The sequence below is a fragment of the Anopheles funestus genome, chromosome 3RL, assembly GCF_943734845.2.
Source record: "Anopheles funestus chromosome 3RL, idAnoFuneDA-416_04, whole genome shotgun sequence".
Lineage (NCBI taxonomy): Eukaryota > Metazoa > Arthropoda > Insecta > Diptera > Culicidae > Anopheles > Anopheles funestus.
The window spans coordinates 38,732,732-38,760,701 of record NC_064599.1 but is presented as its reverse complement, the minus strand read 5'-3'; the positions used below and the strand labels follow the sequence as shown (position 1 = coordinate 38,760,701).

General features: G+C 43.6%; 1 protein-coding gene across 2 annotated transcripts in view; it reads right to left on the bottom strand.

The window, feature by feature from the left end:
* LOC125770838 (PDZ and LIM domain protein Zasp-like) overlaps positions 1–27,387 on the bottom strand; it is a 48,148-nt gene extending 20,761 nt beyond the window's left edge. For both annotated transcript variants that reach the window (XM_049440850.1, XM_049440849.1), the window contains exons 1-3: positions 27,047–27,387; positions 15,774–15,802; positions 3,878–3,984 (exon numbers count right to left, since the gene is read on the bottom strand). In XM_049440850.1, coding sequence (XP_049296807.1) covers positions 3,878–3,982 — 105 coding nt within the window. In that variant the 5' untranslated portion in view covers positions 3,983–3,984; positions 15,774–15,802; positions 27,047–27,387. The remainder of the gene's footprint in view (positions 1–3,877; positions 3,985–15,773; positions 15,803–27,046) is intronic.
* Between the last annotated feature and the right edge of the window lie 583 nt (positions 27,388–27,970).

Below are 27,970 nucleotides of genomic sequence, written 5' to 3'. Positions count from 1 at the left end.
ACGTCCGTTACAACCAGTCATTTATCAGCTGGAACGCTTTTAAAATGTATCGACAGCCGATCCGGCTAGACGGATTAAATTTGCAACATAAATCCCTTACGGTGACAGGTTCGTCTACCTGTTCCGACCTGTCTGCTTGACAGCAGTGTTTCACCGTTCTTTCTGTTGACAAATATAAATCGATCCCTTGGTTCGCTTACGCCAATACCCATTTCCGCTTCCGTCCGCAACATGATGAGGATGGCTCCCGTTGCCAAATGGGTAAGACAACAACAAAAAATGACATCACTTAAGACCTGTCCGGGATGGAAATTATTTATGACTGTGCTCGTCCGATGGTTTTATGTTGCTGTTTCTGTTTGTCCTTTCCGCATGAGGTATATTAATCGTTCTATTCATACTTATTGTATGGTGGGCTAGCGATGCCATCACTGAGTCACGAGTCACATGGAAAAAGCTTTGCAATGATTAACACAAAATTAATAGAACTAGTGCATCGGCCACATCGCACAAGTCTGTGGAGAAAACTCGTCTTCCACCATTCAAGAACGCGCATTCCCTTAAAGCACACTGCCCGAAGGTATCCCGCTAAGATATCGCGATCTTTTCACAGGAGAAATGAAGAATGGTTTCTTGATGCGCTGCAAACAATCTAAACAGCGTGCGCCGCGCCTTTCAAGATGCCGCCATATATGCTGAGATTATGATTGAAATTGAATCTTCCTTTTGCTCGCACGAGTTTGTTGCGAATGACGAGCTTTTATCTTGCTTTCCCAAGGGAACCCGGGTCTAAACCAGGCACGAAAACTCACCATTGCGAGAATCAAGCGAGACAACGCAAAAACGCAATCGTCTCGCTAGGTTGGAATAACCGGCCGAAGAATGTACCGTGTTTTGTTTTCTTTTCCACCCTACACAACATCGCTGGCAATGTGCATTGAAGCCGATCGACGACATCCGGGGAGGATATGGGATGCAAGAGAGCGAGTTTTGTTTGCCGATGCAAGGTTGGCTAAGGGTTCAAGGGCATGGGCCCGGTGCATTTGACGACGGTAAGAACCTGCGACGCATCGCGGTTTGGTCTATCTTTCCACCCGGAGGGCGTTTGGAACCGGTGCCTTACCTGGCACGAGACGGGCATGATCGTTGATTGTTTTATTGATAACTTCACTTTATGGCCATTTTATGAGTTTATTGTTACAAATGCGTAGCAATAGTGCGACATGGCCTGTGCGATGGTTACGATCAATTATCGGTGGATCGTTTGGTGGACAGAGGAATTCCTAAGGATCTTGATCGTACACTTTATAAATCTAGTCATATTAATGACCCGCAAGGTTGCTTCAATGGATTCACACAGAGATTTCTTACTTCAAATTTGATTTAAAAATAAAAAATAAAACATTGATATAAGAAGTAGGAATTCATGAAATGTGTTGGGTGTTCAAGTATTCAAGTTTAAACCAAATTTGAATTCCACACCAAAATTAAATTTCGCCTTTTGAACCCAAGAAAAATTGGACCAATTTATGATTTCTGTAACTATTTGGCGGGAAAGGTAGGATTTCCTATTCATAATTCATCAAATTGCATTTGTCCGGAGCAATAGTGTGTGACTGAGTGTTGTTGTGTTGTAATACAAAGGTTTCTGTAATGCTCACTTAAAATAAATTAAGTGGGTTCAATATTATTCGCCACCTATTGTTCGACCACTCGGAAAATGTTCGTAATATATATGATTCCTGTTCGATCCCATATTTCTGCGATAGAATACTGTGAATAAGAATTTTGTGGATAGGATTATCATTATCCAATGATGTCCAAATTTCCTGAAGCATGCGACAGATTTTATTTTTATTTTTTTAAAAGAGTTTTAAAAAATATACTAAAACATAACACGTTTAATCTGACATTTAAGTCAATAATGTACTGGTGACGTCAACTTAATAATAATCAATATTGTTTAAAACCTCTCCCCCTTGACAGCATCTTATGGCACTTGGGTGTCTTTTAATGTATCCATAGTTCTCACCACAATAATCACTTAAGCGCATTGGGACGGCTTCCCTAACAGCTGCCGGAAATAGCAACAACGACAATCGCCTCATGCTTTCGTCAAAAGCTCAAGAGCTCACACCATCTTAGCACATTCCACCGATTTGCCATTATTCATCAGCTTTTACAATGTTACCATCATGCTGATCATTCGATCTGAACAACCAACACGGCTTACTCACCAGCCAAGATCACTGATTGCCCAACACTCAATCGTTATTTCATTTTCGCGAACAGCACGTGCATCCCGCATTGGTTTGACGAACCAATCGGCCATCGGGGGGACGAAAACAAAAAAAAAAAAATAAACATGAAAAAACAACCTAAAACCCTTTCCGAACATCTGTGCGGATGGCGCGTGATGACGCATAAGCCGCTGTGCTCGTGTGAGCAAGATTTGCATACATTATATACGGCCATTAGTGCAACATCGGTAGACAGTCGGCCGTTGAAAGATCAAGGTGCAGTCGAAGGATCGCTTTCCGATGCCTTCACCAAACGGCAAATCGTCCAATCGTACGGTTCACTTGAATCCGTCATAATTAAGCGTTAAATAAATCGACTGTCGACAGAATCGTGCCCGCCGTTGCTGACGTGAATCTTTTCTGCATCCCTTCGGGGCTTGGGTTTTGGTTGGTCGTGTACGATCGTGCCAGATCGGGCAGTGTAGAACATAATTTTGCGCATTAGAAGCGAGATCTAATTTCCGTTTGCCGTCTATGGCACACGTTAAAGTAAGAAAAAATGCCTAAATTTATGTCCTATTTCGAATCACCATTGCAACGATCTCGTAAATAGTGTAATGATCATATATCTCGATACACTCCACGCTATACATTCCCGGCGGACGTATGAATCGTATCGGATTAAACCTAGACGAGACCACAAAACCTAGACGTGTGACACGGGGAGTGGTCCACTGAGTAGTGGAGGGGTTTAATTTTTACACGCTTTCTGCCACATAAACCCACCTTTTGGTGGCATTTATCACTGTCGATAATTAATTTCCCGTCCAGATCAATCCTGTACTGTGTACCGGAGCTCTTCAAGCCCACGATCACTAGATAGAAGACCAAACACAAGGCTCAATGCGGTTAGTATGTTTTCTTCTTCTCATGCTAAAGGATATTTGCACATTTTCCAGTGCTTACGAGAACCTATGGGTGATGAAATTTGATCAGGAAAACGTGGCAAACTAGGTTAACACTTAACCAGGTGCCAGTGCAGTGGCGCCTTCTAACATTCGGGCCATGTAGCAAACCATCAAAATGTAACGTTCCTTCCACAACACCCTCCGAGCATTTGGGTGTGCCAAATGAGAGAGTGTTTTAAAGGTAATTTATAGAAAAATTGCCACATTGTTGAGAGCGTGATAAAATAGTATAATTGGTGAGCGGTTTAGGGTCTCCGGGTGACCAGACCAGAACTGCTTGCCGTGACTGCTGCTGCTCGCTTCCAGTTTGTTGGTGAAGAATAAGGGGATTGGAGATACTAAGTTTTGCACAGGCAGCCAATGCAACTCTTTGCACTTAGCGTAATCGAACGATCGCGAGTAGGCGATGTCAGATTAGATGATGAACAATTAGGCACTATGCAAACAAGCACGCGCAAGGAAACGAACGTAAGCCGGTACAACGAGTTTCACCCAGGTTGATGTAATCATCAGTAAATGTTTTTAAATTGGTTTACTTCATATGCAAGCTATTTTAATATTTTAATAGTAATCTTTTTCTTGCCACATCGAAAGCATTCTTTAACAGAATATCTTTGAAAAATTAAGCCTTATTTTAAACTTCAATTAAACAGATTGTTCTATACTTACTCTCTGTAGTACCAAGGGGGCGGAAAAGTCCTTGCCACCCTGAAGGCGGAAGCCCCAGGCCTGACCATCGCCACGCTGCAGACGCACTGTCATGAGATTGGCCATATCTAGAATGAAAACGAAATAAAAAAAAACCGTAAAGCATACATTATTCATCGATCATTTGCAATTGAGTTGTACGGGCGCACAAACAGGGTAGAATAACACCCAATAACACACATTGATTCTCGCTTTGCAGGAGATGTATCAATCCCAATTCAGAGTCCGATTGCCTTGAGGGTTGGTGTACTCTTTCCGGAACTTCTGATCCACCCCGGAAGCGTGATCGTACACCGCCTTGAGTAGAGAAGAGTTTGTTTACGAAAGGGAGTCGATTTTCCTGTTGAGCCTTGTCGTGATTGTTTGAAGTTTACGATCAGTCAGACCGATCACAAACACACATACACACGCTGCCCTCTTAGTGGTTATTATTTGTATTTATTTGCTTTTCAATTTGAGCTCAATCATGTTGCGGTCGTGGTTGCCTGCTGATGAAGCTTTACGCCGTTCCGAGGTTTGTGGACAAAGTGTAACAAAGCGACCCTGATCGTTCTTTCACTCTTTCCATCGATCTTTCTTCTTCCGTTAACGTTTAGCAGGGATTTTTTCTTGCTGTGCACATTGACACGAACCTGATTGGCTTGATTTTTTTTGTTCAGATTCACTCCAATCATCCAAGGTGCATCGGCGCTTCTCTGCCTGGTGCGCTTAGACATTACAGGCTCCAAAGGCTTCGATGGCTTTTGATCAATGCCGACGCCACCGCCGTGTGCATCGGGGCAAACGAACGGCTTTCCCGATGCGTTCGTGACAAAACGGCACTCTCACACCCACGTAGCAGCATCCACTCACCCACCCGTTCCGGGAGGGAAGGTTGCCGGGGTCAGAACACGTTGATGAGGCCATTGTCGTGAGACAGGCTGCAAATGGGCGAGTGCAGCTGCCTGAGTCGTGGCAAGCAGAATGAAAGTAAACGTGTTTCAGCGTTTACCTTGCACAGTGCAACCGCTGGGAGCGATATAATTAACCGCTTTCCTATCGTATGCCACACATGAGGATGGTTTTAAAACAGTACAGTTAAACATGTTTTATAAATTAAACATGAAACTTGAAGATATCGTGTTCGTGATCGAAAAAAGGTAAGAAATATTTGTTTTATGATTAATAAACAAAATGTCCTCAGTGTCCTCATCTTTTAGTAAGCATCCGTTTATAACTTATCTGTTTGTCCTCAAGCCACAATCAAGATATGCCACATAATGTCTGTGCTTTCCAACACCTACTGGCTTCAGGTGTGTGTGTGTCAACCGAATGATACCAGTTAAACGCTTTTCACCAAGCGTGCAAAGTACAGGGAACGTTTTCCATGTTACCTTGCGGGATGACATGCTTTCAAGACGGATTCAAGAGGTTCCGGCAATGGTGAAGTTCTTCACCAAAGGGCGTTACCTGACAGAGAGTAATGGGCAAATTGTTGCTCGTAGTAAATCGACGTCGAGCTATGCAAATTTCATCCTCAACTCTTTTCACACGATCCACAAGACTTCCACATCCACTCCCGTGTCCTGAATGGCAGCACGGTGAAGGCTGTAACAGATTTCTTTTCCCTATCTAGCTCCTTCCCGCAGCTTAAACTACTTACACACCACTTCAAGGGCGCGCGTCATCTAGCGATGGCATGATTAATGGTGATTTTCAATAGTGTCTCCCCAGCGGGTGGTTCTAGGGAAGAAAGTTTGTCAAGATTGTTCGCGCTAGACGTCGATATCCTAATGGGAGATCTAATGACGGCGGAAAAAAGGCGCTACGGAATAAAAGATGCGCGCTTGTTTCTTTTGTCTACTGCTGGTGGTTAATTGCGGCATGCAAATTAATGGCTGGTGTAAAGATGAATGTAAATGAAACATAACTTCCGCATATGAACGTGAAGTTTGCGACAAAGATCCTTTTTCCCTGATCAATTACTTCATTGTGAATAAATTTTTGCTACAAAAAGGCATGATTTTGAATGTTAAGCTGCAATAGATAGGAATTATACTTAAAATAAGTTTCTGTTAGTAAACAAACATTTGCCCTAAAACATTTTTCTCTGAAATGTATAGAAATTCAATTTTTATACACGAAATCCTGGCCACGGCACCACAGTTTCGTTCGTATAGAGTATATTTTCATCCATAGCTTTAATTCATAATCTTTGTGTTGAACATCTCCGCCGCTCATTAACTAACAAACGGAAACTCAACGAAACCGATCGAGTCCTGTCGTTTGATTTCTCCAATCACATTGTGTAAACACACTCTATCGGACATGTTTTGTGAAACGCATCATAAATAATGCAACATAAATTGTCACCTTCTATCGTAGTTAATGAAGTTTCTTTTGCATTAAACACTTTCTCCTGCGAGTTTCCATTAGCAATAAAATTAATCAACTTTTTAACCATTGTGAAATTCAACGGTATCAGGCATGCAATCGGGCCATTTTCATAGCTCGAACTTTTCATACACATTGTTCATGTGATTGATTTATCATCCAGTTTAAGACATTGCCACACTGCTCGTATTTATCACCTTGCCCTGCTATCATTCTCTCTCCCGCTCCCTTCGAAGTACATACTTTACCTCCATCCCTGTAAACACTTTCCTTTTTCTACTGATAAATTAACTACCCAACCGCACTACTGGAACACTCCCAATGGTACGATCATAATCATATTTCATTTGCAATAAGCCTCCTCGTTTGTCCTAACCCCCTTCACGTTTCAGGCGACGAACCATTTTGCGGCTGCGTGACATCATAGACGCAAACCGGTGCACGGTGTCATTTGGTGCACTCTCAGGGTGTTTTGTTTTGCGTTTTTTTTTTTATTGAAAATATTTTGCTTGCTCGACATTCCTTTCCCAGTTTACCGACCACATCCGAGCACGGTGAGAGCAGTTCACTAGGGGTATTTAAAATGTGTCTGCTTCTGTGTTTTTACACGTTAAAGCGGGACGCGGAAAGTATGCGTGGTGGTGACGAAATTATAACAAAAAACCCAACCGCGGTGACTCAACCGGTAAACTGTTGGTTAGGACGTTTTTGTCTAAGTAATGCAAATGAGCTGACAAGTAAACTTTTTTTTACGCAATGATAAGCAGACTGTCTTTATGCATATTTGCTTAGTGTTTAAATTTTTTCCTCCACCAATGTAGAAGCAACAATTTCGGCCAGACCTTCCGTATCGATCAATTCGTAACGGCAAGTTCCAACAGCGAGCGTGAGGTTCCCTAATACGACTGGTTGGAAATGTTGGGAATGAAAATGAAAATGCCGCACACTAAAAAGTGCAAAGTGAATAACTCATCGCGTGACAAACACTTTGGCGAACGAGTGTCGTCGGAAAGTAAATTGGAAACACAACTTCACAAGCTCAGCCGGAGAAAAACCCTTTTCTAAACGGCTCAATGCCCAGTATGAATGAAGATGGCATGATCTGGTTTTCCTCTGCACGATGCAGGCACTGCTGCCGTCTACAAATCGTTGTCCCGATTTGACATGGCAAAGAAATGCCTTAACTTAACGATGGTTTCGCTTGCGTGCTACAAATCGCGACCTGCAAATCGACAGCATTAGTACGGCTGGCTTTGTGGCTGTGCAGCACTGGGAACGCATTGGACAGTTTCCTAGAAGGAATGCATTTATTCTGTCACACCGTGGAAGGCGTATTTCACACGCCGATTTCCCAACCTAGACCCGATTGATGGGGATGATGTCTAAAGGGAGAAAATAATTACGGGAAGGAGGTAATTTCGTTTACCAGTATGTGCCTTTTTGTAAGGGAAAGAGGAACTTTTTGCTACTTTCTCAGTTTTAATAGTGCTTTTTCCATGCTAGAGGAAAATTACTAAATATGGTATTGCGGAAAAACAAAATGCACTGAACAAATAATTAATTTAACCTTTTTATGTAAACACCAGAACTGTAAAGATCGTCCAATATAAACAAGATTTCTCAAAATACATAAATAACCAGTATAAAGCTAGCAAAACAACAAAATTTTAACACAATCTTCTTACTTCATCTTCAAGAACCAGAAGAACGTTGCAGCGAATTTTATTTACTCTTCGTTTCACTCACCATGGAAAGTGATCGTATTACCAGCGAACCATCACAGGCTGAGCTGCAATACAGAAGAGTTGAAACCTACCACCCTTTATTCAGGCCCGTTACCACAAATCTCTCACCCCCATTTCCGGCCCCTCTCTTCTTTCCTCTACCCAAAACGAACCAAAACCAAATGATCGAACGAAACGATTAAACCGGTCGAACGACGACGAACAAACGCAGGATGTGAAACAATTATTTCCCAGTATTTAAGAATAGTTTCTGCAGCGTACGGCGCCCTACGCCCTGGGCGCGAACCGCAACGATTCCAACTGCGCTAACAAACAGTGCCAACTGTCAAGAACTTCTCGTTTTTGCCACCGTGCAAATGCCGAGCTAGGCCATTTTTTTCGCAGATGAAATCCATGTTCTGGAGAAGAAATTAACATCATTTATCGAGCCGTTCCTCCCTGCACTCGTTAGCCGTAGACGCGAACATTCGAGCGGTACGACCGGAAGAAGCGACACACCGGAACAGGAGGAAGGCGCATCGCACAGCTTTAAATGCTTCTCGAATGCCGGGGTGATCGTGAGATTTCTCATAGATTACGGCCGTGAGGTAACTCGAAGTGGGTGCACTGAACTTGCGCGACTTGAGACGCGCCAGATACGCGGATAGTGTTACGAACGGTGGGTGGCACTCTGGTCCGATGAAGGTTCAAGGTGTCTTCGGTGACGATTCCGTTGACACTTTGGATTGCAGCGAGTGCTCTTTTCGGTTACGGGTGCGGCGGTGACCGTTAACAAGCGTCCATTTAGCTGCCACTCTGCCAGTAAAGGTGATGATTTAGTGAGCCAGGCGCTTGCAATGGAGATGCGATCAGTATTAAAACAGTGATGGAGTTGCTGGATGATTTTTCTACCATGCCTATGAAGATTTTTGTGCTAGAGATCTTAAAAATTATTGCTTAAAATTATAAGTCTACAATGTAATTACTTATTTAAGTAGTTAAAATAACAGTTAATTAGTTGAATAAATTCTACTTTACGAAAACTGTTGGCATTGTTAATTAATAAAATGCTTTTTTCTTACAATTCTGAACGAAAAAATTGCTTTGGTTCATTTATCTGAAGAAAGATGTTTTAGTAGAATAATTTTCTTACAAACATAAAATGATTAACAATGGATCAGATGTTTGTTCTTTCATCAAATTACGATTGTCATGACTTTTTAGTTGTAACTTAACATTCCTCCTTTTGCTTCTCCAATTCCAATTGTAACTTAGCAATCTTATTTAAAAAGTTACTTCATTATTTATTTAACGATCGGCCTAATAAATGCATCACTCCAGACCAAATCCATGCACCAGTTAACACTCATAAACAATCAAGAGCACGGTTTCGACGAGTAACGTGAGCTGGCATCTAGGGGGCTGTATAATAATGCAGTGCCTCATTAGTGCATCGAATTTATTAATCCATATTCTGGAGCCACACTTCCCGAATGGTACCGCTTGATTTACTGCACCCATTCGCTGTCAGATTCGTGTTTCATCGCCGTAAGATATACTGCCAACAGCAGCGGCAACTTGCAAAACGAAACGGTTGATGATTCATTAAGCAATACAATCCAGAGAACTGTCCGGCAACGGTCGAGCAGAGTGAACCCGTTCTAGTAGAGTGATTTATTTCGAACTGGTGCATCTTTCACCGCAACACGCTAGCTGTATTAATTTGCTGTCTTCCCCCGTTCATTTTGTTTGTGTCCCAATTGCTAGCTCTCGTTTGACATTATTTGTATTTGAGCTCATTTTTGGAAGATTTTTGTACATTTTTTTAATTTTTTTGGCATCAAATGAAATGAGAATAAGAATTTTTCAATTACAGTGTTTTTTACAAAAAAATGTAGACCAGCATCAAGCTTAACAGGGTGAATTTCCTGCTCTAAACGAACATAAAGATTATTTTACACAGACATGCATTTCTTCGAATAGTTTTGTTATTTATGTTTCAAATTTATATTTTATATCACAATCAAGTTATGCAAAAAAAATATGCCAAACACCCAGTCTCTTTGAACGATCATATGTGCCCTCGGCTGTTTTTCTGTCGACCCACTTTTGATCGTGTACTTCTTCGTACGAAAGGGTACGGTTCCACCCAAATGGCACTAACGTCTCAAAACGTCCGAGTCAAACATAATTATTTAATGACCCATGGTAAATCATCACCACTGTGGCTCGAAACTGCACGAAACGCATCGTGCATCGTGTTGATGCACACATCGTGAGCCTTTCATTCTCGTCCCTGTCTAACATTGACATTGAATCTCACATTCTGTCTGTCACTCGAACCTACTGCTGAGCAGGGATTTTTATTTTTTTTTTCCGTTCGCGCTTGTCTACGTACAAGGGCCACCTGCGTTACGGGTGAGTCTGCCGGGTTGGCTACTACCTTTCTATGCCAGGCAGTTACTATGTAATCGTTGAGGGATGGGACCGACACAACACCGGCACCTGAGCCGTTCATCACTTTCCCATGCTTTTCTAGCGTTTTCTGTACGACGACCTATTTTTAAAAACAAGCTGCTCCGTGCTCGAGCAGGGGCAACCACTTAGCGACACATGCTCACTGAGCGCTTCCCTTGACGTACGATTCCTTGGTGTGTTTTGGGTTTTGCGGAGATGGAGAATCGCCGTCAGCTAACCTGCCAGCGGAGCGGTAAACGGCGATGGTCTCCGGCCTGTGCACATTTATTGCTCACTTTGCGAAATCAGCTCCTTCTTCTACCATTGACGCAAAGGTTATGGTAGGGCATCTTTGGAAAGGTTTTGCAGCTTGAAGCAGTGAGTAATGCGGTAGACTACCCATCGGGAAAAAAGGGGCCAGTCAATCATTTCGCGAACTCCAATGAATCAGCTGGTTGTGGGTTGGAAGTATTTTTTTTATTTTATTTTTACGAAAGTTTTATATTGGAACCTTTAAACCACGTCACGTTCGGTGGAAGGTGTACCGTGGGGCAGTGATGTGCAAGGCGTAATTGAACACTGCATCAGTGGAAGCTAAGCACAAAGCGACCAATTACATTATGAACAATCAACTCAAAGGATGACTGATGGTGATGAGAAGTTTGGGCTGTTCTATCCAATGAAAAAAAAAGTTTTTAAAAACCAATTTTAATCACAATGTTTATAAAGGATGAGGTACAATTAAGTTGTTCATTAGCGATTTATATTTACAAAAATAAAATAAAAAGAACATTCACCTCATTGCGTTTTAAGTAGTGGAAGTATTTTTTAAATTTCGTGTGCAAAATGTTCAATAAGATCCTTTTTTTCCATCAAGTATCATGTCACATTCAAGCTTTTGGATGGCGTTCAAATATGTTACCATCGTTCCCAATCTATTTTTAAACATATTTTTCTCTGTCAAACACAAATTTTAAATTCATTGCAATAATATTTTTACCCATTTTTTCTTACTTGATAACGGACATGTACAAAATGTGTAACCAACTATCTGTTGCCTTACGAAAGTAAATAAATAATTATCCTTCCGAACATCCACACCGAATGCCCTTTGATTGTGCTATGAAAAAGAGAAATTTTTGCATCTTCCTGCAACACGGATTGCGTGCAGATTCGTATTTTTCAACCCTCCCATTTAATGCTGCCCAGGCGAAAGATGCTCTTCTGCTTCATCCGGGTTGTAAATCATTCATCCTTCGTTTTAATTGCATCCCTTGATTTTTATTCCCTCCCTTCCCGATTCCTTTACGATCGGCTTCCCGCTGGCCCTTATGGGCACGCAAATCCTCACGCCCTTCGTGCTGTGCTGTCGTCGCACAGTATTTGCATAAACGGCTGCAAAGGTCTGTCCCGTTCGGTCCAACGCACAATCAGCAGATCAACTGTATTGATCCAGTCACGTCCTTTGTACGGTCCTGTTCACAACCTTTGGTGAAATGGTCCAACCGCCTGTTCCCGAGCACGTATTAAGCGCTTTGTTTAACATAATTACGCGGCCCGGTGACAGCATCATGTTGTGCTGTTTTCGTATGCTTGGCCATTGCTTTGGAGATGGTTGGATTTAATGCAATGGTGCCTGCCTCGGTACCGAAACCAATCGATCTAGCCCGCTGCATTGGTTCTGTTTTTTGGAAGGGAAGCAATGGGATAGGAAGAGGGCATTGTACCACCGGATGTGCATTTTATTTCGCCAGGTTGTAGCCATTCACTTGCATTTGAGGTCAGCAACCGAACAAGGTTTCTTCTTGCTTTTGCATTAATTCTTCGCTTTAGTTTTCGTCCAACCACTACAGTCCCGAGAAGGGATCAGAACATCACCACCACCAATTTTTCCGCCCGGTTTCGTGATCTTCAGCTCATGGAAGCTTGCGTGTCAAAAGCTGGCTCAACCGTGCGGAACAAACATGTTGCATCGTGGGCCGGTAATGGGTGCATTTATTTTTGGCTCCGAAAGGGAAACGAATTTCACTGCATTTCCGAAATGCGATCATCGATCGGATGGGTTCATATTGTCCTGGTGGCCTCTCACAATACGTAGGAATGTGACCTTTTTTTCGCATTTCTATATGCTTTGCTTCGAAATCACCCATGCTGAGGGTAAGGAGGGTAACATAAAATAAATTGTTGTTGTTTTTTTGTTGATGATATTTTGTCTACCATTTTCGATCAGACATTGGACGATGGAAAGAGGAAACTGGATCGTTACAACAACAAAAAAAAAAAGAAACAACGAAGAGAGTAATGATCATTGCGCACTGGCAACAAAAGTATTGCGGTTCTGTTCGGCCCACGTTTCGGGCGGAGTTGTAAAAATGTCGTATCGTAAATAATATTGCTACGCTGTTATTAAGAGCAACCATTTTCAACGAACATATTATTATACTGCAAATAATATTGGTGCCAGACAAAAAAAACCCAACGTCCTCGTACTGGAAAGTACAAATAAATAATATTGGTGCATGCTATCTGAGCATACCGAGAATAAAAAATATACGAAAATTGTATAAAACGACAGCTTTTAAACATTTGACCTTCAAATAATATTTATTTTAATTTTCGGCTTACTAAGCTTAGTTTTGTTCCTTCACCTAGTAAACGATTCACAGAACTAATAAGTATTTCTAAAATCAATACTGGACGTTCACATCTGCTTCAGTTTTACCATGCCAAAAAATTTACTTTTTTCACCACCCAAGAAAATACCCACTCGTAAATTTCACCTCATTGAAAAATTCCTTCCCACTGCCAAATAAAAAGCAAACCGAACCGGACGCAAACATCACTCGCAGTAATAGCCAGAAACCAATGTTCTAATTATACCCTTCAAGACCATCCGCGAGCAGTGCTTTTGCTTTTGCTAATCCTGCTTCCCTTCTGCTTATTTTCCCCTATCGCCAACATTTCCTTCCACCCTAGTCACACACACACACACACACAGACCGTGAGTGAAGCGCGAGAAACATGTTTTCCATGTAAACACACACGCACGATCGAATGCGATTGCATCAGATCGTAAGGAGCGGTCTGTTGGACGGATCATTTTTCCGTTCAGCTCGAATAAACATTCCTAGGCGTTGCGGTGATGATCGATCGATCAGGACAACTCGATTGTCTTGGCGCGAAATGTGCTCTGTTTGCGCGTGTCATCTGCGCAGCCGTATCACGGGTGCACTACACAACCAAAGAAAACCGCACCGACTATGACTCGGTGACTTGGTGCCTCGGTCAATTGACGACAGCGCCTTGGCGGGATCGGTTTCCCCCGTAAGTATACTTCCCTTGGAACGGGCGTTGAAATTTGTTTTTCCAACCCGTTCTCAAAGCGGGGGAAGGTTATGTAAGAAACTCTAGCGATCGAGAGTCATCGATTCGCGTACAAATATATCGAGAAACACAACAACAGGAGGGAGAGTTTCTCGTGGGTTCTATTTTCGGGCACTCATGTGGCGACATCTTTGTATTTGGGACGACTCATGCGATGACAAAAGAGGGAATTGAACTTCGCAATACCTCCATAATTAGTTCACTTGGACTTTCGTCAGTTCCCAATTTCTTTGCTGATCAGTCAGAGAGTGGTCTGTCAGGCCTTTTACGAGTGGGAAACGTGTTGAGAGACAAAGCACATACGAACAAACAACTCCCGACGATGACATCCGGCTCGTTGCAATGATCAGCTACCTTGGGGAAACAAGGTTCAAGGGCAAAACATCTTCATCGATCATTACTGTTACTTGTGTAAGACTTCCTCAGCATCTTTTAAAGACAATGACTCGCTCCTGCTTTGCGATCACATCTCACTCTCGCTAGCCTGAAAAAGTGAAAGCCACTCGGAACTCTCAGAACTTGCTGCAGAATGGAAAAGGAAAGTGAAACTTGCCAATTTAGTCACCATGATCTTAGGGTGCGGAACGGGTTACAAAGTTACCGACGACACCCAGCCATGCATCAATCTTCTCGAGTCTTCCCGCATTCGTTCGTCATACGTAATCCATCTTAAGACCTTCACCGGAGTAGACGGTTCTTGATGGTTTCAAAAGCAAAACAAAAGCAAACGAAGTGCAGAAAAAAGGGGTCTCCATCGTTCGGCTAAAGAAAGTGACCAATCCAGACACTTTTTCTTTCCGGCACAACGATCACCGTACCGGTCACTTACGGTCAGCATGCTTAACCATGACGTGCGGGATGAGTTTACATATTATTTCCGTTTTTACTTTATTTATTTGCTAAACTTGCGTCAACGTGACGCAAGCGAACAAAACGTGGAAGTGGTTTCCATTGCTTCTTGCGTAAGCTTTCTTCGCGTGGAATGCCATTCCCAGATATATTCGGTGGCCGGTGTCTCAATGGGTTAACGATTTTTTTTTTCTTCTGTTTGCTTTAAATGTAATGCAGGTTATCGTGTTTTTTTGCCGTGCGAGACATTGAGAAAGATTTCCAAATAAAATCATCCATTGAACCGACTGTCGATCGCTTTCTCAACAGGTTTTGTGGCACTGCTGAATCACTTGAGTTGACCCAGTTTTAGCTCACACATTCAAGGCGCTCGTACGATGCGGCGGATCATAATGTTGAGGGTGCTGTAAATGTCCATTCTGTTTAGACTGCGGCCGAGTAAAAACAGATTATTTACTTCAGTCTGCCCTGTGCGGGCTAAGGGTAGAGTGTGCGAGAAATCAAAGCAGGGGAGCATAACTAGAAGATAATGTAAGACAACTCGATACATTACACAGTTGCTGTCTGTATTGAAGGAGCAAAAAAAAACACAGAACAGCCACCCTACGTTTAGGGAAATGTTTTCCCAACCGATCAGTGTCATTTCCAACCGATTCGTGCCATCCATCCAATGGTCAAAGTTAATTTAATTTGGCAAAATCGTACGGGATCAATAAAACATGACCCGTGCAGTACGAAATGCACTGCTTGGTTGCTGCACTCTGGTCCATACATCCATACCGTTGATGTTTGGTTTCCGTTCTCAATCGACCTCGCTTTTGAAGCTTGGCATCGATCCATTCATAGTGGCGCGATTCCACTGCGCACATGCACAGGATTAATAGGCTGTTGAGTGCGGTTAGTCCGGCAACCGCACAACCCTTTTCCGAAAGATGTCAAATCTAATTAGCATACTGATTGAAAACTGTAAATGATTGCTACGGGTCGTATTAATCGAGACGCACATGTCGTCCCATTCATAAACATCACGTGGATCGTAATGTGAACAATCTTTCTGCACCGCCACTTACCTTATGAGTTATGTAGATGCAAAGAAATGCTGAAAGTAAAAGCATAAACATTTATTAGACTTTTAACTGCGGTGTTAAATTTATAACATAATTTCCCCGTTGTTACTTTATTGTAATTTTGTTTATTTGTCGTACTGAAGGGCGAGTCACATTGTCAGGGAAATCGATTTTTTGAGCTAAACGGACTAGTGATTAGTCACGATAACGGAGATTAAGTTATCTGTCTGATAAACTGTGCCCATTTCCTATGATTGGGTCTGTTGGTGTCGGTGTCGGGACAAATACTGGCATCGATCGTATATAATTGGGAAATGAAGTGTAATTCACCGAGAAATACAAACTGTGCAATCATACAAGGCTGAACTATGTATTCAAAAAAATTAAAATATATGAATTATGAACATGTGAATGAATTTCAATTTCGTTTTAAAATTGCTGTCAAATAAAAATCAAACAGTATTCTACTTAAATTTTATTTATATTAGACAAACTGCGGAACAAAGTTGTAATGTTTAAAGTATAGCTTTTAACACTAAAACAACTAGGATAAACAATTTTCCTTGAGTGCTACTTTTATCTGACCAATAAACATGACTGTTCTTACTTGAAAACGAATATCTCAAATGACGGGCTACCATTTTTTAAAATTTCTTCTTATAGTTTACAATAATTGCAATGATTAAAACTCTCTCTAATTTGCCATATGCACCACTTTCGTTCAACAACTGTATTCTTCACCAATTCGCGAGTGATTCAAGAACAGTCCTTCAAGAAAATAGTGTATGGCCAACATAGTCCGAAATTCAGTAAAGTTTTGTTGATGATTTTCCATGTAAACTTTATACCAATCAGATACGGCGGATAATATTTATTATCAACCTTAAAACATGCAATTTTCTCAAAAAATTAGAACAAATGTTATGAAATTTTGGTAGGAAGTGTGTGAAATTCGGTTAAATATTGTTAAACATGTTGAAAAAACTGTGAATTGGAAGGAAAACAAAACTAAAAGAAAATAATGGTTTTTTTGCAGTTTGAAATATCCCCATTTTAAAATATGGCTGTACGTTTTATCGGTCAAAGTATGAAAAATTAAAGCTCTGTTTTATTTTAAGAACGTACTTTTTACCAATTAATAATAAATAAACAATTTAATTGATAACTTATGGATACATTCAAGCATGTAATTCAACCAAAAACGGTATTTCTGTTTTGAAGTACTGTTTGTTTTTTTTAACATATTTTCAGGAATAATGAATAGAATTACTTTTCTTGTTATAAAACTATAACAAGAATTGCGATGAGATATTGACAAAAAATACACATAAAACCAAAGAACCATAACAACACAGTTTCAATGCAAATCCATGTAGAACAACCTTCAATCTCTAGCTAACTGTCTAAAAGCACCGTTTTCTAAACAGTGCAGTAAGGTAAATATGTTTAAAGAGAAAATGTATTTATGGTGACCCTAAAGATTCCATTCCAACACTATCGAAAAGCAAAGACAAGCTTACCCAGAATGCTAACGTTTGGTGACTTATCTTATCGCGACCTAACCAGGCCGCCGGACACTGGGCAGTCACGTCGCTGTGCGTCGCTTCGTAGCAAACAGGCAATCGTACGTGAAACTGGGTGAGTTTACTGCAATAGATTGTTCACGACCTGTACGCCTTACTGGGTGATATACCGCCCGGGTGTGTGATGTTTTGTTTTTGTTTTGTCATTGTCACTCAACGGTGCGTAAGAAAGTTCGCATCGGATGGTTTGCTATTTCCTGGACACGCACTGCCGTATCGTCTCGATAAGTGGGATTGAATTTCCTTAGCTATGTCACTTGGTACAACTTGGTACATGACTTAATAATGCCACCATGAAGCATATAAAAACAAACTAGTTGTTCATTACGTATACGCATAGCTTCAAATAAAAACGATCAATCATTGGGGAAATTGTACACACAGAACAAGAGACTAAAATGAACGCTTAAGAGGTAAGATCGCGCCAAGCCATGATGTTCTCAGACTGATCAGAAGAAAAAAGGTAATTCCTCCAACGTGGAAAACGGAAAAGCTGACAGAATAAATGAATCTGCTCGCTCGATGGTTTGCTGGTGTGGTTGCGATTTATTTTGTTACCGTATGTCGTGTGCTAAAATTAGTTTAAACACCGTGTTCTGACGCACCCGTGAAAAACTCGATCGCGGAGCTCGAAGTATTTGGGTGGCAAAAATAACAAAAACCACCATTAGGTAGAGCGATAGAGTGTACAAATAACCAGATCCGTTACGGGGATGACAAATACACGCGCAGGCAAAGGAAAGCTTTGTGTATCTAACCGAGGGTGGTTTGGTGTGATACAGCAAAGTGTCATCCATTCCGTCCTTTTCCATCTAAAACGTAACGAGCGTGACCTCAAAGGGCTCAAAGGGGGAAGGTATGGCTAGAGGGATGATTTGGCACAAGCGCCTATCCGCCTCACAATTGCTTTCTGATGCTTTCTTCTGCTGAAACGCGTTCGAAGAGTCGCTGCGTTCCAAATCGGCCAAAAATATGCTACGGACATATTTTTAAACCACCATAACGCGTGGGTCTGAAGCAGCACTGGGAAGGGCACAGAATTATAAATAATGCTTACCTTCAGCGGACGAGTAGATTACAACATCCGATCCACCCGAAACTGCCCCGAAATAGGTTAGGGTTATGTTTTGAGATGGCGGACTGTTCTGTTGGGCGCCGGTTGGATGCCATTGAGAAAAATTTGATGGCGCAATCGCTGCGCCGGTGCGCCGAACGGTTCTTGCTCGGAAGGAGAAAAATGCTGCCGCCCGACTCTGAAGGTGAGCGCGCATGATGGATGCGACTGAGGTGTCGCTTGGATTTTCGGAAAAGTTTTCCCCATTTTGTAGGTCAGGACGCAAACAAGTGAAAACGTGAAATGAGCCGTACACATGTCAAGGTGTACCCTAAGAATGTTTGCATTGCGAATGGTGATCTAGGTGGTGTATGATGTCAAAACGTTGGATCGTACGAACGAAGTCGCCGATCGTATGAATATGTAATGTTGACTCAAAAGACGAGAAAGAATGTACCGTGTTGTTTTCTTTTACTTAATTGAGTTCAATGCAAATATCGTAAATGGATGTTGTGCTTTAATATCTGTAGGTAAAGTAATTATCGATTGTGCTTTGTTTTCTTTCATTAAAAACCGTCTATCTCTTCGAAGAAATGTTTGTCAGTAATTTGTAATTTACTGCACAGAAAAGATCCATTTACGCATGCTTTTTACTCCGAAGACCTTCCGAAATGAGATCAAGATAAAAGAAAGATATTTTTAGCGCACCGTTTTGTCAATTTCGGAGAGTCCTTCAAGAAAGGTTTTTATTTAAATACACTACCATTCTTCGCACCATACATTCCAATTGCTCTCATGTTAATAAATTATTTTGAGATGTGAGATAATTATTTGTGCGATACGCGTTAAGGAAAATATGGAGCAATCATAACGTAATGAGGCTGTGAGTCGAAAAACGAGCTAATTTCAACGCAATAATGCCTCCATACGTATAGATTCGATGCTAAATTCGTTCACATTCGCCAAAGAACATCCACTCGCCGGTTCTCTTGCGATCTAAAACACACACACACACACACATTAGCATCCCTTGCTAGGAACCGAACGACGCAAAAAAGGGGGCAAAGGTGTGAACGATTCGGTTTAAACTTGAAATTCCACCGATCGGGCGGCCGAAGAGTAGGAATGCCCGCCCGCGACCTTCACGGGATGAAAACCGGCTCCGGTGGGCGCGGAAGGAAACCCGATGGCGCTAGGAGCGAAGGTACGATGCCGGGTTGCAAGCGTTTGAAAAATATGTATTTTTGCCCTGTCTGCGATCGTTGATTGATCTTTCTGCAAGATCGCAAAAACCGCGCTTACGAAATGTTGAGTGTATGTAACATATGTGTATGGTGCCGTCACATTGAAGTCGTATGAGTCATAAACCCCATACGAATTGTGTGAGAATGTGTGTACGTCTTGTTTAAAGTCGATATTGTTTTGTTGATATTCATCTTTCAGCAAAAGCAGCAGCTTCGATGTATAGTTTAGTAACCTATAATTATGGTATTATCTCAACCAAGGCTTCCATCAGCAAGAAATGCTGAATGGATTGTGATTGTTGTGGTAGTTAAAAAAATTTTCTTGCATTCCTTACCCTTAAAGTTTTTTTTTATGCTAACGAGAAAACCCAGATGAATCATATTGAACAAAATAATCGTTATTAGGCAGAATATTATTCTCAAAGCGGATTACAACAATTCATTTCCGTATATTAACAGTAATCTATTATATTTTTCATACCGCATAAACATAAAATCTTCAAAACATAATAATTATTTTTTACAAAAAAATTCAAAACAATACGAACATTAAATAGATTTTCTATTTTTTTAATTTAATGCAATTTTTACTGTGATTATGAAGCGCATTAGTTTTCCTAATTAGGTATTAAATAAAATTCAATTTCTGCTTAATATTATTTCTTTATTGTAGTTATATTTTAATAATTATCTCAAGTGACTTAATTCCCGAAAAGTTTTATTAATCAAATTAGAAACTAAATGTGTTTGTAAGCTCGCAAGCTATTTTAGAACAGAACCATAAACAAGAAATTTAAAGTTGATGCTAATAAGCAAACATACACAATCGAAAACACACTGAAAAGTGTTAAACTGAAAACGAATAATGCTTCGATTGTGGGGCTCTGGGTAGAAGTTCTTTCTTTTCCATTCAATTCATACGCTCTTTCTTCATCTTTTCCAGCATCATTAGAGTGAAAAAAAAACAATTGGTACCGGATAATGAACGATCGATTGAGCTGGGTGCGTGGGTGTTTGAACAGCTGCGTCTCTTACCCCACCGTGTCACCCATTCAACCCGCCAGCACACATGCGCAATGCATTTCGTGAGGTAGTAAACTAACAACACAAAAAGCGAGAAGAAAAAATTATACTCGTAAGAAAAGCACCGAAAGGAACCAGCTCCGAATGAAACGGTTTGTGTGTTTGAGTGCGTTTCTACGGTTGGGGACGGTGGGGGGGGGGGACCCTGTGTGTATTTGTGCTGTGTGCGAATTATGCTCACACGGCAACCACTAACCACCGAATCCGCTAAATATACGCTTCACTTTCGTACGCTGAACCGGCACCGGCGGTTCTATTTTGCCTATTCCGTCCACCATTTTCCCACCCTTCGGCGCAGGGTTAAAGCAACCCAGAAGCGTGCCGAGCCAGGTTGTTTTCGCTTTTCATTCCAATCGCGAGAGCCTAAGCATCGGGGCATCTTCTAGGAAGCATCTACCAGACAAGCGACACCTTCGATAAGGTCCACCGCATTCCGTCCTGTCCCCAACCCCAAAAGGAACCCACCTGTACCATTCGTGGCGTCGCGTCGTGGTGAACATTTAATTTTAACGCACCCTGTTCTGGACCGAAAACCCCTCTATTCTGGTTCGGTGGAGCAACTCATTAAACTGGTTCCCTCGCTCAGCCTGTGTTGGTGCGGTGTGCACTTTTTCTAGCCACACTCGTCCCGCTGTATCGCGTCACGGCACGCAACCAAGTCCTTCGCGAACTGTGTGCGTATGCTGGCGGCCAAACAGCGCGTGCGCAACTGCGTTTCGAGGGATTAAGGTTGGGGCTTTTTTTGTGTTGCTTTTCTTCCTCACCTCTCTTTGGGATCTTTTTTTTTAGTGTGAGTTTCTTTGCATCATCTTTCGTTCTCCGTTCCAGTGGCGCAAGGGTCAACGAAATGCAGACACCCGCAGCTTGATTTCATTTTGGAGGCAATTTAAATCAAGTTCCTTCTACCATACATACCGGCGGGCACATACCGTACCAGCTTTGCATATGTCACACACCGTTTGGCCCGCATGCTATCGCACCATAAATTTGGATGGTTTCTGTACATTCTGGATTCTTTCGAGCCTCTTTCGCTCTCTAAGCGGATCAGCAACGCCATCCGGCTATGGTGAAGGATGCAGTTTGCAAAACAGCCTCACACACAAAAAAACACAAATTAAACCGGCACAGCAAGTTTATTCAACCCCTTGGTACGCATGGAAAGGTGGAAAAATAAAGCCCAAAAACTCCGTCGCTCATTCTTCCGATGCGCAATGCTCCATGGTTGGAATTGTAATTTGATAAAAAAATAAAAATAAAAAACACGCGATCCTCACATTCTAAGGCGCGAAGGCAAACGTTTTTTAATATACGTGTGTGTGTGTGTGTGTGTGTGTGTGTGTGTGTGTGTGTGTGTGTGTGTGTGTGTGTGTGTGTTTTTTTTTTTTTTTTTTTTTTTTTTTTACAAGGAGTTTAAAATCTTCGAAAGACACCCACAGTGGGGGACATGGGATTTTTACCCAGTAAAAAACTCTCCTTGAACCCTGTGCACCCTCCCACGGAATCACCTCGCGGTATTACTTCATGGGAGGGGCAGTGCTGTGCACTTAGTCTACTTGGTACGTACTAGCAACATATAACACTCTCGAGCACATGTAGGTTTTACACTGGACGGTCACACACGCACACACAACACTTCACACTAAACACTCAGGCAAGACCATGCATCTGGTCTTCTCTCCACCACCGCTGCAGCTTTGTAACGACCTGGCGCATCATCGTCGACGCAGCCTCCCACATATTGCTGTTCTGGAGCATCAGCTGCACCAAGTTTGAGTGCCCAACCTCCGTATCGCACATGTCGTTCAGCTGCTGACGTTCGGCGATGAACCTTGGACAGCCGAACATGACATGTTCTGCCGTCTCGTCGGCGTCCGGACAAGCTGGGCACCGTGGCGAAGACGCGTGCGTAAACCTATGCAAGTAGCTCCGGAAGCAGCCATGGCCGGAAAGAATCTGCGTGACGAAGAAGTCTACGTCACCATGCGTCCTTCCAACCCATGCCGCAACATCGGGAATCAGCGAATAGGTCCATCTGCCTGTTGTTGAACTTGACCAGCTGCTCTGCCATTTCTGCGTCGTCTCTGCCCTGATGCGTTTCTTCACAGCTGCAGTGAGAGGTTCCCCCGCACGTGCCGTCCGGAAATTCTCCAAGTCCTCCTCAAGAATGATGCATAGGGGCATCATACCCGATATCACGCAAACCGCATCGTACGAGATGGTACGGTAAGCACTAGCAACACGCATGGCCAATCGCCGATGTACTCTACGTACAGTATTCTGGTGCTGCTTTTCCGACAGAATATGCGCCCAGACTGGCGCACCATATCTTATAACGGATATGGCAACGCTTGCGTGAAGACGTCGTATGCTGCTGCTGGGTCCACCTATGTTTGGCATGAATGATGCCAATGCATTTGCGGTCTTCATGGCTTTATTGCATGCATCATCTAGATGGTGCTTGAATTTCAGCCGGTCATCGATTCGAATCCCAAGGTATTTGAGGTTCCTGACGGACTCAATGTGCTCTGAGCCCACCAGTATCGATGCCTTCTGCACTTCCTTATGGCTGCTGATGAGTATGAACTCTGTTTTCGCGTGCGCAATTTCTAAGCAGGCTGCTTTCATCCATTCATCGATTCTACCGACAGCATCCGTGGCTAACATCTCAACCTCCTCGATGGATTCGCCGGTGACTGTTAACGCAATGTCGTCTGCAAAGCCGGTGAGCTCAGTTTTTGGAGGAAGAGCGAGGGTTAGTACTCCGTTATACATGACGTTCCACAGGGTGGGACCAAGAACTGATCCCTGTGGAACTCCGGCTGTAATGGTGGACGTTTTAACCCCCTCGCCTGTTTCGTACTGCAAAACGCGGCCGTGGAGGTAGCTCCTCAGCACCCTGCACAAATACGGGGGAACCCTCATGTTCTCCAACGCAACTGCTATCGCCTCCCAACTAGCGCTGTTGAATGCGTTTTTGACGTCTATAGTGACGACTGCACAGTAGCGAGCACCACACCTTTTCCGACGAAACGCTGCGTTGCCTTTCTCGAGCACCGCCAGTACTGCGTCAACCGTTGAGCGCTTCTTCCGAAAACCGAACTGGCGCTCAGAAAGTCCGTGTTCGCCTTCCGTGTATTGAACCAAACGATCCAGAAGCGTCATCTCCTGAACCTTAGCCATGGTGTCGATGAGACCCAACGGCCTGAAGGCTGACGGGTCACCCGGTGGCTTGCCCGGCTTTGGTATTAGAACCAGCTTTTGCTTCTTCCACAACGACGGGAACTGCCCAGACAGGAGAGTGGTCTGCAGCACGGTTTGGAACACTGCCGGATACGCTTTCATGGCCACCATGACTGCCTCGTTAGGAAGTCCATCCGGCCCGGGTGCTTTTCCTGGTTTGAGGCGGTCAGCGATCCTGAGGATCTCGTCGACTGTAATCGGCTCAGGTTCGGACTCCGGGACTGTGAACGCTGGGTTTAGTACCGGAGGGTTGTGCGTCGGGAACAATCTTTCGATGATGCTTTTAAGCACAACAGGGCAACGCTCGACGGGTTCATGTGTTCTGCCTTTCCCCATCAGCTCCTTGAAAGCAGAACCCCATGGCTTCCGAGCGACTGCTGCGCATAATTGAAGAAAGTAACGCCGTTTGCTCGACTTAATCTCTCTCTTTAAGACCGACCTAGCCGTAACGTAGGCGTCTCTCAGCTGCAGTTTTCGTTTCGGACACCTCTCACGTTGCATTTTTCTGCGGGCTGCCAAGCAATCAGACCGGAACTTCGCGATGGTAGAGTCCCACCAGTAGGCAGGAGTACGGGAATGACGGGGTGGCTTTCTACGGGGCATCGTGGCATCACACGCCGTGGACAGAGCAGCTACAAGATCTGGAGCATTTCGAACTATTCCAAAATCGCCGAAGTTAAGCGCTTCCAAGAAAAGTTCTTTGTTGAACATCCGGGTTTTCCAGCCTCGCATTTTGTTTGACGGAACCTGCAGTGTTATGCGCTTTTTCCCGATGCTATACCGGACAACTCGATGATCGCTCAGGGTATACGCATCGCTCACTCGCCAGTTTAGGTGTTGCGCCAGGACGGGACTACAGAACGTAATGTCGATAATCGACGTCCTGTCGTTCCTGCTGAATGTAGGAGTGGAGCCAACGTTTCCCAGGACAACGTTCAGCCGGGCGAAACTCTCCAGTATCGCTTCCCCCCTGTTGTTCGTGCGAATGCTCCCCCATTCAACGGCCCATGCGTTAAAGTCTCCGGCGATGACCACGTCGCTAATCCCACTGAGTTCAGCGACTAGGTTGTCCAACATCTCGTTGAACCTTTTCAGCTCCCAGCTTGGCGGTGCGTAGCTGCTGCAGATGCACACTCCGTTTACTTCGGCGATCACGAAACCCTCGAATGTACAGGAGACCACTCTCTGAATCGGGAATCTTCCCGCAGCCCAGATTGCAGCCTTGCCTGTTTTGTCCGAAACCCAGTTGTTGCTGCCGTCTTTCGGTGCTTGATACGGCTCCGACAGAATGACCACATCGCCCTTTTCCTCAACCACTACCTGACACAAAAGATCTTGTGCAGCCTCGCAGTGATTCAGGTTTACTTGCACTATCTCCATGCTTTCTGGGCTGCTGGACAATACGTTCCTCCGACCTGGTGAGCATTGTTGCCTGGAGCACATACTAGGCATACTGCCGGTTTGGTGCACGTGCGAGCCTGGTGGCCCTCCTCGCCGCACCGCAGACAGTTGTTTCTCCTATCCGGTCCCTTGCAGTCTCGCTGCACATGGTTGTATTCCCAGCAGCGGAAACACCTTCGCGATTGTGGCAGAATGCGGATTCGGCAAATTGACCAGTCAATTTCTACCTCTCTCGCTGACGCTATAAGCAGCGCTTGCTTGGCTGCCATTTTTATGCAGGCTGTCTGCGTTCCGTTGAATGCCGGCTTTATGTTGATGTCGAGGCGAGTAGTACCGAGCTCGAATCTCGCTTTAAGCGCGCTTTCAACATCTTCCAGGCTTGTCACCTCGTCTATGTCGCGAATTTCAAGCGTCGCAACATTTCCTCGCACTGTGACCTGACCGGCTTCTCCCACGGAATCCTGCAGCAGGTCTTTAAAGTCGCTACCGCTTACTGCATCGTCTCGCTTCAGCTCGAAAATCAGGTTTCCCTCCCTCGTGCGTCTAACCTTGGAAACTTGCTTCCCAAGCGATTGCAGTTTCGGATCCGCCTTCACCCTTCGCAGAATGTCGGCGTACGACTCCTTTTCTTTGAGCCCCACTACTATCGCTTCCGTTTTATGGCGCGTTTGAGAGGCCATCTTTGGCAGGACTGCTGCCTTACCCGCTTGCTCGGTAGTCGTCTTCTTGGGCTCTTGCTGCCTCCGCTTAACGATGGTGGTCCACGGCAGTTCGTCGGACGTTTCGGTTATGGGAGTTTCGGTTACGAGGTTCCCCGAAGCGTCACTTTTAGGCTTCTTCTGCATCAATGGTACAGCTTCCGGGGTTATCGCCGGATATCAATTATCGGTTATCCGGGGTGTGTGTGTGTGTGTGTGTGTGTGTGTGTGTGTGTGTGTGTGTGTGTGTGTGTGTGTGTGTGTGTGTGTGTGTGTGTGTGTGTGTGTGTGTGTGTGTGTGTGTGTGTGTGTGTGTGTGTGTGTGTGTGTGTGTGTGTGTGTGTGTGTGTGTGTGTGTGTGTGTGTGTGTGTGTGTGTGTGTGTGTGTGTGTGTGTGTGTGTGTGTGTGTGTGTGTGTGTGTGTGTGTGTGTGTGTGTGTGTGTGTGTGTGTGTGTGTGTGTGTGTGTGTGTGTGTGTGTGTGTGTGTGTGTTTGTGTTTGTGTGTAGGCACGGTGAAGATGCAGCAAGGAAAAGCAGTGGGAAAACTGGTGTCGATACGTCCCATCTTCATGGCTTCAGCATGTAGCAGCATCCTTCGCTGCTGTTTCGCATCTGGTCGCTTTTTTTACTGTTCTCTCTCACTCTTACTCTAACTCTCTCTCTCTCTATCTCTTATTTCACAAACAGATAAAGCGGATTTTGCATGCAAAAACCCACCGGTTACGGTGGAGAGCATTGCTGGCAGATAGTCGTATTTTTAGTACTTCATCGTAGGATGTGTTGTTTGGTCGCCCTCGAACCGTTTTTTTAGTGTCAGTTTCTTTCCCACTTCTTACTGTTCAACTCGAAGTTTTCCCTTCTTGTCCTCTTTCCTTCCCTTACCCACCACTTGATTGTTGTCCTGCTAGTGATCAGTCTTCTGCAATACTTCACACCTTTCGTTGAGGTGTGAACTCGTTTTGAAACACTCACCTTGCAAATTGAAGACAAAAAAGCACACACGTCGACGGGTGTCTTTAACTCGTACAACTACACAGGATCAGTTACCGTATCCTGGGTCCGCTAAAAAAAATCGAAAAGGATTACGCGTCGGCACGAAAAAAGATTTTTTTCCCTAACACGCAAGCCTTCCTGGTCGTGAAGCTGTTCCGCTCACTGAATCACTAGTGAATGAGCGCTGAATTTGGCTTTACTTCGCTTACGCAAACACTGACACACTTGACACTTGGTATATTTCTTTTCCTCTCCTTACCGAACGAAATGGAGAAATGCGTGCCCGGTCAAACACGTTGGACTTGTTTCACCTTTTAATCCTGTCGAGGTAGAAGGATATGTCAAAGATTAGATTAATTATCACTGCGTCACTACACTTTGGTCACGGCGGAAGTTTTGCTGCCCACGTTGCAACATATTAACGATTTACTTTTTTTTTAAACTGTTGTTTTCACTGTTTTTAGCAATGGCTAAGGACTGTTTGTACCGTCTTTGGTGAGCAAATGGACAACTAAATAATAAACCCCTTCGAGAAGGATCTCAAGCAAACGTTGGCTTTGAGAGCAGGTCAGTAAAAAGAGTGAAAAAAAACTTCGTACATTTGCCCCACAACACGGTCGTATTTGAAGTTCTGGTTGGTGGAACCGGAAGGACAGAGTGGTGCGGAAGAGTGGCTGCGATAGTGCGAGGTCAGTAAAAACACGGTTTTCCTCTCGATTTTTTCGTGAGTAGGACGCACGACGGGTACCAGAAACGGGAAGAAAGCAGTAATGATCACATATACAAGAACACAAACACGCGGCACATACAGCTCGGCCACACAAACAAACCGATACAAATGGATCTCGAGCGAAATAACAGCTCTAAACCCAATCCAACCATCGCGTTAAGCGCGACGGAATG